This window comes from Geospiza fortis, unplaced genomic scaffold (assembly GCF_000277835.1).
Source record: "Geospiza fortis unplaced genomic scaffold, GeoFor_1.0 scaffold112, whole genome shotgun sequence".
Classification (NCBI taxonomy): Eukaryota; Metazoa; Chordata; class Aves; order Passeriformes; family Thraupidae; genus Geospiza; species Geospiza fortis.
This window is the reverse complement of record NW_005054298.1, coordinates 21,159,244-21,173,013: the sequence shown is the minus strand read 5'-3', so window position 1 is coordinate 21,173,013 and position 13,770 is coordinate 21,159,244. Positions and strand designations below refer to the sequence as shown.

General features: G+C 37.1%; 1 protein-coding gene across 1 annotated transcript in view; it reads left to right on the top strand.

The window, feature by feature from the left end:
• Positions 1–13,770, top strand: part of TTN (titin) — a 238,349-nt gene that overhangs the window by 126,663 nt on the left and 97,916 nt on the right. The window contains 19 exon segments of the mRNA XM_031058521.1: positions 43–126; positions 1,198–1,281; positions 1,535–1,645; positions 1,815–2,036; positions 2,258–2,356; positions 2,607–2,690; positions 3,287–3,370; positions 3,869–3,964; positions 4,500–4,574; positions 5,493–5,573; positions 6,493–6,597; positions 7,115–7,192; positions 7,581–7,634; positions 7,959–8,036; positions 11,820–11,870; positions 12,560–12,955; positions 13,150–13,425; positions 13,659–13,767; positions 13,769–13,770. The exon segment at positions 13,769–13,770 is cut by the window's right edge and continues 162 nt beyond it. Coding sequence (XP_030914381.1) covers positions 43–126; positions 1,198–1,281; positions 1,535–1,645; positions 1,815–2,036; positions 2,258–2,356; positions 2,607–2,690; positions 3,287–3,370; positions 3,869–3,964; positions 4,500–4,574; positions 5,493–5,573; positions 6,493–6,597; positions 7,115–7,192; positions 7,581–7,634; positions 7,959–8,036; positions 11,820–11,870; positions 12,560–12,955; positions 13,150–13,425; positions 13,659–13,767; positions 13,769–13,770 — 2,169 coding nt within the window.

Here is a 13,770-nt window from a genome sequence, read left to right as displayed (position 1 = left end):
CTGCAGTGCCCACAAAACTAAAATACACTAATATCTTTGAAGTTCCCAAGGTGCCCAAGAAAGGTGCTCTGGAAGAGCCTACACCTGTAACTGTGCCCAAACAGCCAGAACCAGCAGCAGTTCGAGGTACCTGTGGCTTTGTGCATCAGTCCAAAAGAGACTTTCTTTATTGTCTTACATGTTATTTCTGATGTCTGTTGTTGTTCTGTTCATTGGTTATTTCCTGAAATTTCCACGTTCTGTGCTGTGTATCAGTTAGGAATTTGAAAATCTAGCATTTTGTATAAACAATTCAAAATGTATTTTGATTTTACTATATGGGTGTCTTATTTTGAATCTGTAGATATTAAAACTTTTAGCAATTAATCATAAGTTAATCATAAGGTTAATTTTAGCAATTCATCATAAGTTTTTCATATGGCTGCCCAAATTATTATCTTAAGTAGGCAAGTCTGCATGACTCTTCTGGCAGACTCAGGTAGTGCATATAATAGACATAAATCTTTTGAAACAAAAACCCAGCTTTTACTCAGCAATGCTCATGTGCAATAAGAAGTGACAGTATAGAAAGTGTCAAAGAAATTGCTGACACTTTTAGGGTTTATAATAAAAAGAATCATTTTAAAATCCATTGCACTATACAGGCTGTGGAAGTTGCCACAGTGAAATGAAAATTGAAGCAAGACAGGTACTTGGGATAAGGAAATCAGTCAAAAAAAAAAAAAAAGAGAAAAGCATAAGCAAAGAATGGATATACAGAAGGACAAAAATAGGGAAAAATGAGAAAAAACTGTGTTCCTTATTCTGTCAGTGCCCAAACTGCTGAATGTAAAGCACCAGCAGATTCTTGAGGAATGGTAACAGATAAGACATGGGCTGAGGTTGCCCCCAGACAAAAGACAGATCCCAGCAGGACTGAGAATGAAAGGCTCTCCTCCAAGGGAGGAAAGGCTGCTAGGTACCCTAATTCACACCTCACCCTCAAGCCTATGCTTAGCCAGCAGTTTTCTCTCAGAACCAACCTGGCATGACTACTCTGTGCCTGTTTCCTGGGGAGATTTGTGTGTGTGAGCCAGTGAGAGAGATTGATGCTGTGAGACCACTTTGGTTCTGTTCATGAATGCATCTCCAGTCTACATGTCACTGTGCATCCTCCTGTTGTGGGTACAAAACTGACTGCTACTAATATCTTTGAAGCACCCGAGGTGCCCCGGAAGGCTGCTCGTGAGGAAAAACTACCTGTGCCCTCTGCCAAAGCACCAGAGCTTCCAGCACCCAGAGGTACCTGTCTTCATGGATAACTTAACACAGAACATACTGAATCCTCTTCTCCTAAGCCTTGTCCTACCCGCTCCTGGCCTGTCTCTGTTCCCTGACTGAGACTGTCAAGGCTGTGTGTGCTGGGACAGGGGTGCTGCTGCGTGGTGTGTGAGGGTTTGAGCTGGCTGCTGTGATGTTCTGTGTCTGTGTCGCCCTGTCCTTCTTGTCATGTCTTCTCAGCTATGTAAAATGAAATGCACTAATATCTTTGAAGTGCCTGAGATGCCTGAAGCTGAGGTCCTGGAAGAGGAGGAAGAGGTGGAAGCAGCAGAAGAGGCGGCAGCAGTTGCTGAGCCCGGAGAGCCAGAAGTCTCTCCAGCTGAAGGTATAGGGTGGTGTCCTGCAAGAGCCTACCATGCCCTGCACATTGCTGCAGGGCTCAGTGTTTTTTGCTCCCCTGCACTCTGTTGGAGAGCTGAGAGCAGCATTTTGTCATTTTGTCTGTGTGCATAATATTAAGCTCAGTCAGGTAAACAGATCTAATATCTTTAAAGTCCCTGAGGTGATTGAGGAGGAAGAGGCAGAAGAGGAGGTGCCAGTGGCTATTCCTCAAAAGGCTGTGGCTGTGCCCAAGAAACCTGTGGCTGTACCAAAGAAACCTGTGGCTGTGCCCAAGAAACCTGCGGCTGTGCCCAAGAAACCAGAGCCTGTTGCTGTGCCAAAAGTACCAGAACCTGTGCCTGTCCTTAAAAAACATAAAGTTCCTTCAGTTAAAGGTACATACATCAGTGACTGAACATCTCCTTATCTCTCTTCTCTGAATACCTTTCCCCTTGTTTCACTGATGTATACATTGCCAGATGAATAATCTGCTGCTTAAATTTATTATTCTTCATGTTTTGTATGCTCTCCTCTTTTTAGTCATTGCACTTTTCACTGTTATTTGTATATATGTCTTAATATTCAAAAAAATGAAAATTTACTAATATCTTCAAAGAAACTGAAGTGCAAGAGAGAACTGTCCCAGAAGAGAAAGTGCCTCTTACACCACCTAAAAAGCCACAATTAGAAAAACCAGAGCTTCCTCCAACCAAAGGTACATATTGCCAGGAGGCATCTCCTGAGAATAAATGTTTTCTATGCTCTCTCCTTTCCTTATTCATAACTGAGTCTATAAAATTTGTCAGTTGAATGTAGCCTGCCTTGAGAAAGACTGGAGCACAGTCTTTCATGGTTATGGCCACTGTTACTGTGATTTTGTATGTGCTAGATGTCTTTGTCTTTTTATGTGTCATATGTACATTTATGTACACAAAAATAAAAGAAACCTAATATTTTTTTTTAAGTGGCTGAGGTACCCAAGAAACCTGTCTCAGAGGAGAAAGTACCTGTTCCTATTCCTAAAATACCTGAATCACTACCAAGTGAAGGTTTGTTCCACCATAGATTTTACTCTAAGAACAATCCTTTGTCCCGTTCTTCTGAGTATAAGCTTTAACATAGACATTTTCCTTTTTCTCCCGTTGTGATGTTTGTTAAGTTGTCCACGTCATATTTTAGATTATACTAGTCAATATTTCTTGTATCCGTTTGTGTATCTTCATATTTGCAAGTAAAATATATGCTCCTGCACAGCATATGTCTCTTTTTAAGGTAATATTAAATTCCCACTAAATTGGAGACTCTCAAAAGTTATTATTTATGTTGCTGTTATAATCTTGAATTAATTGAGAGCATTGACATTTTTATTCTTTCCTGTTATGATAACTCATCCACAAATTTAATGTTTAGCTTATATTTTATACATAAAACATTCTGACCATCATACAAGCTTCACATATGCTTAGAAAGAAAATGGTTTTCAAAATCTTGCATTAACTGCAAAGGTAACAGATAGAATGATTACTTATCCTAACATGTATTTGTCTGTGTCTGTTGAAGTAGATTTTAGTTATATCTGTATAACTGTTCATGTGAAACAATCTTATAATTGCAAACTTACACCAGTTGTCAATATTCTTTAAAGAATATGAAATCATAAAGGAGATTGAGCCTGAAGAAGCAGAAGAAATTCCAGCTGTAGAAGTTGAAGAAGCCTTACCAGTTGAAGGTAGATAAAGTACTTCCCTAGAGGTTGCCACACACCTTTCTTGCATCATCATCATCATCATGTGCAGATTTTTCTTGCTCTCTCATTTTTCACACGTGTGCCTGTGTCTTGTAGGTCACCTCTGTGTTGTAGGTCTTTCTGTGATTCTTCCATTGTTGTGTTCTGGAAGTTTTTCTGATCATTTAACTCTAAGTACAACCTGAAGATTATTTTAAATGCTTTGATTTTGTTTCTTGTCCACAAGAGTCTTCCCATCATTTGTTTTCTACTTTTGTTCTCATGTTGTTAACATGCTTTTTAAAGTCAACCTCGATATTTGTATTGTGTGCATGCCTCGAAGCAGTAACCTAAGGCTCTTTCATGCTTCCATTTAATTCAATAACATTTTTTCACTGGCTTCACTGGAAATGGAAAATGGTGGTCTTTAGGTTTGTACTGCTCTTCTCATAGCCACCATCATAGGAAATTTATTCTAAACCTACCTAATGTTATTTAAAGTGCCACAACCTGAAAAGAAGATTCCTGAAAAGCGAAAGCCACCACCGCCACCTGCTCCAACAGAAGATATTAAACTGGCAAAAGATCTACTTAAAGGTATAATCATCTGAAGCCATAAATAATGGTGGAAACTCAATCTTTTAAAATTATACTGATGAACCTTGAAAAGCATGCTTTTAGACTATAATTTTCTGTCTTTTTTATTTCTTTTCTAATATACTGTATTTTAATGGTGCACCTCACTAATGCTCAGTCCATCATAATTTTTTATCGTGTTTACATGGGTTCTTTTCAATTATTACAGGTAAAAAAATTATTAAAACCATTTTAATCAACTTAACACATTCTTCTATCCTTAACATAATTCTTCTCTCTTTAACATATTCTTACAAATGAAAAGAATCCCCAGCAATAATTTGCTGGTGTTATATGATCACGGGTTTCAGATCAATTGTGCTTCCTACAGACCATCTGACTTTTTCTAAACAGTTAATCAGCAAGGATCTTAGCTTTGCAGCTTTTCTCCTTCTTTTACATCAATACTATTAATGAGGTGTTTGGATTTTTCAGAAAACTCCTTTCTTTTTGGAGTCTAATATGTGTTGTAAAATTCAAATAATTTTCTTTAAAGCTCCTGAGGCAAGGAAGAAAGTTGTGGCTGCAAAACCTGGTGAGCCTCCGAAATTGGAACCTCCACCTGCTAAAGGTACCTAGCTAATATAAGGATCTAGCTTAAAATAAACCTCTCATGACCCCAAAGTTGTAGTTCTTAGTATCTTCTTGTTTAATTTGCCCAAATATATCAAAACACTGTCTATGTTGGATTATGCTCAACATGCATCCCCATTGTGGGCATATGTGTTTGTGTTATATTTATGTTCACTTTAATCATACATCATGCAATCTGTGAGATGTAAAAGACAGGAACACAGAAAAGTGAGTTTTTTATGAGTTTTATTACTTGTGTAGGTGCTCACTTTGGTTTTCTGCTTAGATACAAATAAAAAATAAAATGCTCTTTAAATGTATACACCATTGTTTCAACATACTTAGTTTATTATTTTTCTGAAATGTAACTTATTTTTGTGAGAGGACACTTTTTAGAGAAGGGAATGACTAATGTATTGAGCCAGCCACTTCACAGGTATGCCTTTATATTATTCATATGTACTGGAGTTTAAGATAAGCTAAGCAGTGGACGTTCCTTCTTAATGCTGTTCCAAGCTTAGAGATTAAAGTGGATCCTTACAAATATCACAGACAGACAGTTCTTAAGAATAGATATGTAACATAAGCCTGTAGTGAAAGAGTACAAGGAAATAAAAATGTTATAATGATGATTACTCTTGAATACACAACCTTTATAGTTTTCTCAAACCATACTTCTCTTCTGTTGATTTGTATGAAAACTTTCTCTTTATACATAAGCTTAGATGACAGCTGCTTGCAAATTATATAGAAAATGTATTAAAACTATTGACTTCAATAGCAACAGTTTAACCTTTGATTTTAATATTCAGTAGTGGACTAGTATTTGATTCGTGTGTTTGGACATGCTAGCTGTTGGTTAACTCTTACTGCTGTTATGAACCTATAATAAAATCTGGAATAATATTCTTTTAAGTGCCTGGACTTGTAAAGAAACCTCGCAAAGTAATTCCTGAGCCTACTCCCCCACCAAAAGAAGAAGTTGTTTTGAAAAGAGGTATAGTAACTTGGCTCTTTTTTTAAAAACCCAGCATTTTAAGACTGATCAGCATAAATCTATCTGATGTCTGTTTCTTGGGAAAAGCAGTTGTAGTTGCAGGGAGGAAGGGGGTAGCCTGAAAGTCTCTCAGATGCCAAGGATCTGTAATGAAAACAGAGCAGAACAATGAAAATCTAGTTCCCTATCTCTCTCTGCTCTGTTTTTCTTATCTCTATATTAGACTTGAGAGTCTTCCACTGCCCACAGTGTAAATGTTATTAAAGTTACATGTGTAGTCTATGTATTGTCTTTTGTGGTTTTCTTAGAAGTACCACACAGATCACAGAACCCCATGGTACTCTTGGACATCATCCCATTTCCTGCAAAGTCTGCAGCATTCTGAATCATTTTGTGCTCAACTGTTGCTTAGAAAGATGAAGCATCAACTCCAATTCTCTTTGAAATACCACAGAGGGATGATTCATGCTTGTGTGCCTTGTACCTTTAAATTTCAGACAACATAAAAAATATAATACTCCATTTTTCAGATAAGAGTGTCATTATGTACCCAAGACAGAGAACTGAGAGGACAAAATCAAGTGAAATCAATAAAATGGAAAACAGACATTATATAAATTTGAGCTCTCCAAATACAATACTTGAGAATTTACATTAAAATTGCATTTAAAAAAAATTAAAATCTTTTCTCTCAAATGGACTGCTCTTAATATAAATGTCTTTTTTCCTTAGATGACTTGAATTTTAAATTACTTCCAGAATAGTATCTTGAATAGTTACACAAATCTTCCCTTTCTATTGAGCTATATATATTATTTTCTGGTTTCTTTATGATTGGTGTTTTAATCTTTGTCTTGTTCAATGTCTTATTCTTTTGTTTGCCTGTGCTTTAAAAACTAAGATTTCTTTTCTTTTGAAGTTCTTAAAAAGAAACCTGAAGAGGAAGAACCTAAACCAGACAAAGAGCCTAAACCAGAAGTTAAACCAGTACCTACACCAATAGAAAAAATTAAGAAATCTGAAGGTACAAGATTGCTATCAAATATATATATTGAAATATATATATTTTTTTAATCCTACTATTAAGTAGTGTTTTCTTAAGTTCAGGAATGAAACTGGTGTCTTAGAAGATAGCTTACATTGGCCTAATTGTGCAGTTTAAGTCTTGCCTGGATGCACAACCAAGTTTGACATTCACATTTGGGTCTAAATTTTGTATTTTGGGATTGTTTCTCAGTCTTCATTGTGCATAGAAAAGAGCTTTAAAAATATTTTATATAATACTGATAAAAATATAACTACAGCAAAACAGTTAATAAGCATTTTTAGGTAACATTTTACAAATATGTGTCCTTTGCCCATTTATAGTTTCTAATTTACTCAAATCTTACTCTAAGAAATGTGTGTTCCTAAACCTTATGAACATCTGAAACTGTTTACATGTAAAAACAATGAAAACTTTTAAATACACTTGAGGGTATTCTATTTAGGGATTTAAGGTGTTTTAATATATCTTACAAAATAAAAATATTATTTTAAAGTCCCAGAAATTCCTACAAAGAAAACTGAGCTACCTGCCATAAAAAAAGAGGAGAAACCTGTGCTTGAACCAACAAAAGGTACAGATGTGTTGTGCTCTTTTTCCTTACTGCAGCAACTAAACAATATTCAATGCTGAATATCATGCTATATTAACATAGTGCATTACCGTCCTCCAGTCTGTCATGACTACTGTGTCCTCATTAACCATTTTGCAGTCTTCTGGATTTCTTGTTGTCTTTATTCTTCAATGCTTGAAAAAGTAATCTTTTTTCATTGTTTACAATCTTGCTTTACAAGAGTTAATCTCAAGGTAATTTCTTACTTTTTGGCAAAATAAAATAGAAACCAATGAATTCTGTCTTCATTTAGCTCTCTGTGTGTTGTTTATCCTAACTTCTAATGCTCAATGTGTTTGCAAAAAAATGTAAACTAACCTACTTGTAATTTCTGTGTTTGAAATGGCAGAAACTAAGCAAGCATCTGTCCCAGTTCCTGGGCCTGAACCTAAACCTGTAGTAGGTAAGAATTCTTTAGTTGTGAATACTGGTGAAGCCTTTCTTGTATGTCTAGTATTTTCCACTCAAGGATATCTGACTAAAAGGACGTTCATAGAATCATAGAATACCAGGTTGGAAGGTGACTTCACGGGTAATCTGGTCCAACCTTTCTTGGCAAAAGCACATCTTTGACGACATAATTCAGCACCTTGTGCAGCAGAATACTAAAAGTGTCCACACAAAGGCCTTTAGAATTAAGAAGAATAGAACTTTCCTACCACCTACAAAACATTTTAAAGAATATCATACTTAAAGTAATGTATTGAAACTTTTTTCTCCCATGCAGCTCTAAAATCTCCAAAACCAGCTGAAGAACCCACTGTTACTGCTCCAGTGACAGCTCCAGTTGTTGGAAAGAAAGCAGGTATTTATATGTATTCTATGCTATTTAGAAGGTTTTTCTCTGACATACATAAATACCTTCAGTATTAAAAGAGGGAAGAGCTGTACAATAACTCATTCATTATAGGAAGATTTGAAGTCCTATTCAAGGATTTGTTATTCTAGATACTGTCACCTAATTTAAAGCAAAAACTGGTATACTGTGGAGACAAATCTGTGCTCTTTTGTCTGGACAGTAATATGTGTGCCTTTATTTGTTGTCCTACTATGAAATTTGCGTATTTTGTTGTTTTCTTGATGTTCCTCATGTCCTGATATGTGTTATGTGAATTGCGTCTTGTATTTTCTGTGTAGAAAAAGAGAAGTTACATGCTTCTAAATAATTGTTGTGTTGTTTGGTTTCCTGCTTTTGATTTGTCATTGAAGCCCTGAGAAAAACTGACAGTGATGTTGAGGAATTAGAGTCTTGCTACTTCTGACTGCTGTGCTTAGGACCCTGGAACAAAGCCTGCTGTGAAAAAAACAAGAGCTGGGATGGTTCCATTTCCTCTGAAACACTCAGAGAAGTGAAACACTGTGCTCCACCAGCAGAGCTGATGACCATTCTGCTTGCCCACCATTCAGAGGGCTTCATGTTGCAGTAGAGCTCAGATCTTGGGCATTTGAGAAGCCAAATTATTAATGTCTCTTAGCCATTGATCTGGTGATGTAGTCTGCAGTGGCACAATTAACCTATTTTGTGTCAGTGACAAGTTAGCTGTCATTTCTACTACTTTTAACCTACACTGAATTTAAACTGGTGGTCTAATGAGACACTACTAAGAGTGGTTTACTTATGTTTTCTGTTCATGTATGCTGTTCTTACCTTTCTTTTGTGGTTGTGTTTTAAGTTTCTGTTGTGTAGAGAAGAAGTGTTCTATGTTCATTTTATTTCAGGTGTATTTGTAAAATTTGTCTTAAATGTATTGTTCCTGATTCTTATTCTTATGGATTTTTACTCTTTAAATTACCTATGAAACCTTTGTAGCTGCAGAAAAGCCTGATGCACCATCTGTACTAACACATAGAGGTAAAATGCCCCCAGTGGAAGAAGAAAAGTCTGAGTCAATTGTGTTGAAGAAGATTGCAGTTGAAAAAAGCTTGCATGTAAAAGAGAAAGTGAGTCCTAAGGAGACAGTTCCGGCCATAGAGCCACTTGAGTATAAAATCTCACTGGAAACAGGTGGTGGAATACTGAATTCAGAGACAGAGGAACAGGAGAAAGTATCTCTTAAATATTTTGTCCTGGCTTCTGAGGAAGAGGAGCCAGAAATGATGCCTGTAGTTTCAGGAAAGACTACTCTTACAGGTGAGAAATTAAAAGTTGAAATGGATCACATTACTTACACAAAGGAGGAACTACCACTACATGATGAGGAAGTGAAATTGATTTCTATAACATCTGAACATGTGGAAAGAGATTCTGGAGAAGAAAAGGAAGATGAAATTAAATTGCTTGTTCATAAGGAGGATGCCATAGAGAAGGTCTCTGAAAAGCTTAGTGTTCTTCATGAAGGAGAGATTCCCAGCCATGAAAAAGAAGAAATTCAGTCAACTTGTGTACCTAAACCCAGAAAGCCAGATCATCCTAGGGACCAGAAAGGACTTCTAGGAAAAGAGAAAAAATCAAAAAAAGGTTTGCAACATGAAAAATTTCTTATTAAGGATAAAACTTCATTTGTACAGGATATCATAGAGGCAGACATAGCTGAAACTTCTCAGCTTAGAAATGAAAATGAGAGAGGAGGTTTTACTCCAGAGAAAGTTGAAATTCCTCTTGGAGAATCCACGAAGGGACATGGCATACAAAGTAAAATTCAGAGGCTGAAGCAATCTGGTAGCACAGTACCTGTAATTCCTATAGATAAGATTCGTAACAAAGAAGCAAAGAAAATGGAAGATATTCAAGATGATGAGAAAGGTAAGAATCTGGATTTTACATCAGCAGAAGTACATTCCTTAGACCTGTCTGAGGAGGCTCAGCCAGGATTGAGAAAAGATGTTGACCTAGAACACCCCACTGAAGATGAGGAGGTTCCTGGAGAAAAACCTCACACCATCTTTAAACCATCTGTTCTTAAGTCAGAAGTAGTAGAAATTAAAGCAAGAGAAAAATGCTCTACAGAGAAAGAAGCTCATTATGAGGAGGGTTTAGGACAATTGTTGACTGAGAAAGGACTCCTAAGTGATAAAAAGACAGGCAAGAAGATTTTACCAGAGAAGGAAGAAAAAACTATCTTCAGCACCCACCTAAAAAAAGACAAAATTAGGCTGTCAAATGCCCCTGAAAGTCTGCCAGTGGAAAAAGAATTTGATACAGTGATTACAGGAGGAATGGAAAGTGAAGTTTCCACAGGAGAACATCAAAAGGGAATCATATCTGAGTCAGTAAAGAAGGTTGCTATTCAGCCACCGCAAAGTCAAGATGAAAAACAAATTCAAGAAGTTCATACCATTCAGGATGAACATAAAGAAACTCTGGCTAACAGAAGCGGAAAAGGTAAAATTGAAGAAAAGCAATCTACAGAAGATATATCAGATGAAAAAGCATCACCTGAACATGGCATTGGAAAAAGCACATCTGGTACCGTGAAAAAAGAGAAGGGAACGCTCATAGACAAAGTATCATCAAGCAAAAGGATCCTTGCAGATGGAGAAGATACTCATTCCTCAAGCATAGGTAAGGTAATAACTTCAAAGAAAGCAGAAGGAGAGAAACAATACCAGAAATCTGAACCTGCTCACCTGACTGAGCAGGCCACTAGACTTGAGAGTGAAAATAAGGATTTGGATGCACCTGGAGAATCACGTGAGGTTCTGGATGTTCCAGCAAAGTCTCATGCAAAGCGAGGTGAGGAAGACTGATGCCAAATTCTTCCACGAAGTGCTTGTACCATTTGCTTCAGGAGACTGCCACCTGCCACTGTGTTTTAGTAACACCATTTGCAATTCCATCAAGTCTGTCAGCTGGCTTTACTGGCATTCAGCCACTCTTCACATGTTTGTCTTACCTGTCTGTACACACAGCTGTGTGATCACTGTTCATTGTCTTAGTCTTACACTTTTCTGATACTTCATGAATTGTTCTGTGTGCCATTGTCTTCTTAGGAAAGCTCACACTTTTTTTCTAGTATTCATTTTTCCATCCACTGCAACAAAATCTGTCCAGCATTTCATTCATATCATTCTCCCATTAAAAGTATCTTTCATATTTCCTGTCACAAAAAGGTAACCAGAGGCCTCATAGCACAGGTAATATTCTCAAAAGTCTGGGATGATTCATCACAAATTAGGTTACTAACAGGACATTCCTCACTTGTAAAAGTACTGCATTGTCCTGAAACATATATTTAATTTACACAGCTTATATTTTTGTGGTGTTCATTAGTAAAAGTGTGTCAGTTTTTTAAAAAAAGGACAACCTTATATAATTTTAATAGGCACTTAAACTATTTTGTCAAGGAATGACAGCATTTTACAAATTATGGGGAGGACACCACAATAAGGAAATAGGATCTTTTAAGTTGCCTGTTAGGCTCTGCTGCTGAATAGGTCATTCCCATACTTCAGGATATTGAACTTACTATTGAGATATAGACAGTATACACGCTATAAAAATAGAGATATATTTATATCCTTTCCTCCCCTTTTACATGTAGGTAACTAAAAAAAGAAAAAATCGGATACATAAAATAAATACTTGTCTTAGTTTTAGTAAGTATGTTTATTTAACTACCTTTCTAATAATCTTGCTGTTCTACTTCAGAGGCCAAGCCACCAAAAGAAGAATCTCCGAAGGGCATCAGTCCAGTCAAAGGTAGGATATTACAAGCAATACCTTGTCATGGCCTAGCTCCAGCTAGCAATCAGGCCCCATACAGCAGGTCACTCACTCCCTTATGGTGGGAAGGAGGAAAGAATAAGAAGGGTAAAAGTGAGAAAACTCACAGATTAAGCAAAAGCAGAGCACATAAGCAAAGCAAGGTAAGGAATTCACTCACTGCTTCCCATGAGCAGGGATATGCTCATGGGATATGGGATATTCATGGGATATAATATGGGATATTCATCCATATGCAAGATGGCAGGATGTCCTTCCATCCCTTGAAGGGCAAATGTCATAACTCTGAATGTCCCCCTCCTCCCCCCACCTTCTTCTTTCCCCACTTTATATACTGAACATAACACCGTATGGTGTAGGATATCACTTTGGTCAGTTGGGATCAGCTTTCTTGGCTGTATCACTTCCCAATTTCTTGTGAGCTCCCAGCCTTCTCAGTGGTGGGGCTGTATGAGAAGCAGAAAAGGCCTTGGCTCTGCAAGAGCCTCTCAGCAATCACCAAAATATCTCTGTATTATTAAGACTGCTTTCAACACAAATCCAAAACATAGCCCCATACTAGCTACTTAGAAGACTGTTAAATCTCCCCCAACAAAATCAGCACAGCCTACAATCAAAAGCAATTAATCAAGATTAGTTTATTAATTTCTGAATCTGAATTACAGCCAAGAAGACACCTTCACCAGCAGATGCAGAAAGAAGAAAACTCAGGCCAGGCAGTGGTGGTGAAAAACCTCCTGAAGAGCCTCCATTTACTTACCAACTCAAGGCTGTACCGCTGAAGTTTGTCAAGGAGATGAAAGATATAGTGCTAAAGGAAGCTGAGTCTGTTGGGTCTTCTGCAATCTTTGAAGTCCTAATTTCACCATCCACTGCAATTACCAGCTGGATGAAGGATGGAAGCAATATCCGAGAGAGTCCAAAACACAAGTTTATTGCTGATGGCAAAGATAGGAAGCTGCATATTATTGATGTCCAGCTGTCTGATGCTGGTGAATATACTTGTGTCTTAAAACTGGGGAACAAAGAGAAGACCTCTACAGCCAAACTTATTGTTGAAGGTATTTATTCCCTGTTTCAAATATATCAATAGGCTAGCCACTCCTCAAACTAGAACTGGTGCTTTGTAATTTTACCGTAGTTGGTAGATGCATACTTTTGTTTCCCTTGATCACTACACATATTATATAAGGTATTTCTGCATCACATGTTCAATGTATAAAGGAGGCAAATCAAAATAATTTGTTTCCCACAGAACTCCCAGTGCGATTTGTGAAAACTCTTGAAGAAGAAGTGACTGTCATTAAAACCCAGCCACTGTACTTAACATGTGAGCTTAACAAAGAAAGAAATGTGGTCTGGAGAAAGGATGGTAAAATCATCAAAGCCAAGCCTGGGAAGTTTGCTCTGGGTGTTATTGGTTTGTCACATTCCCTCACAGTCACGGATTCAGATGATTCTGATGCTGGCACTTACACTGTTACCGTGGAAGACTCTGAACTGTCATGCTCATCTTGTGTTAAGGTGGTAGGTAAGTAACAAAAATCGTGTTCTTTTTTCTCTCGAGGATATTTGGGCTGCTTCAAAATTATGAAAACCTTTTCTCATTGTCTTACAGTATAAGTGGACAGATAAGATTTTTACAGCTATTAAAAGCTTGTTGTAGTACAAAATCTCTTAGTTCTCTTTATTCTTTTTTATGACACGTCTGTTTGTAAAAAAAGTCTGCTAAGCTGTTTTCTTGTGTAACTTTTTGTCATGCAGAAGTTATAAGGGACTGGTTAGTAAAACCCATAAGAGACCAGCATGTTAAACCAAAAGGAACAGCTACTTTCAGCTGTGACATTGTCAAGGATACACCAAACATTAAATGGTT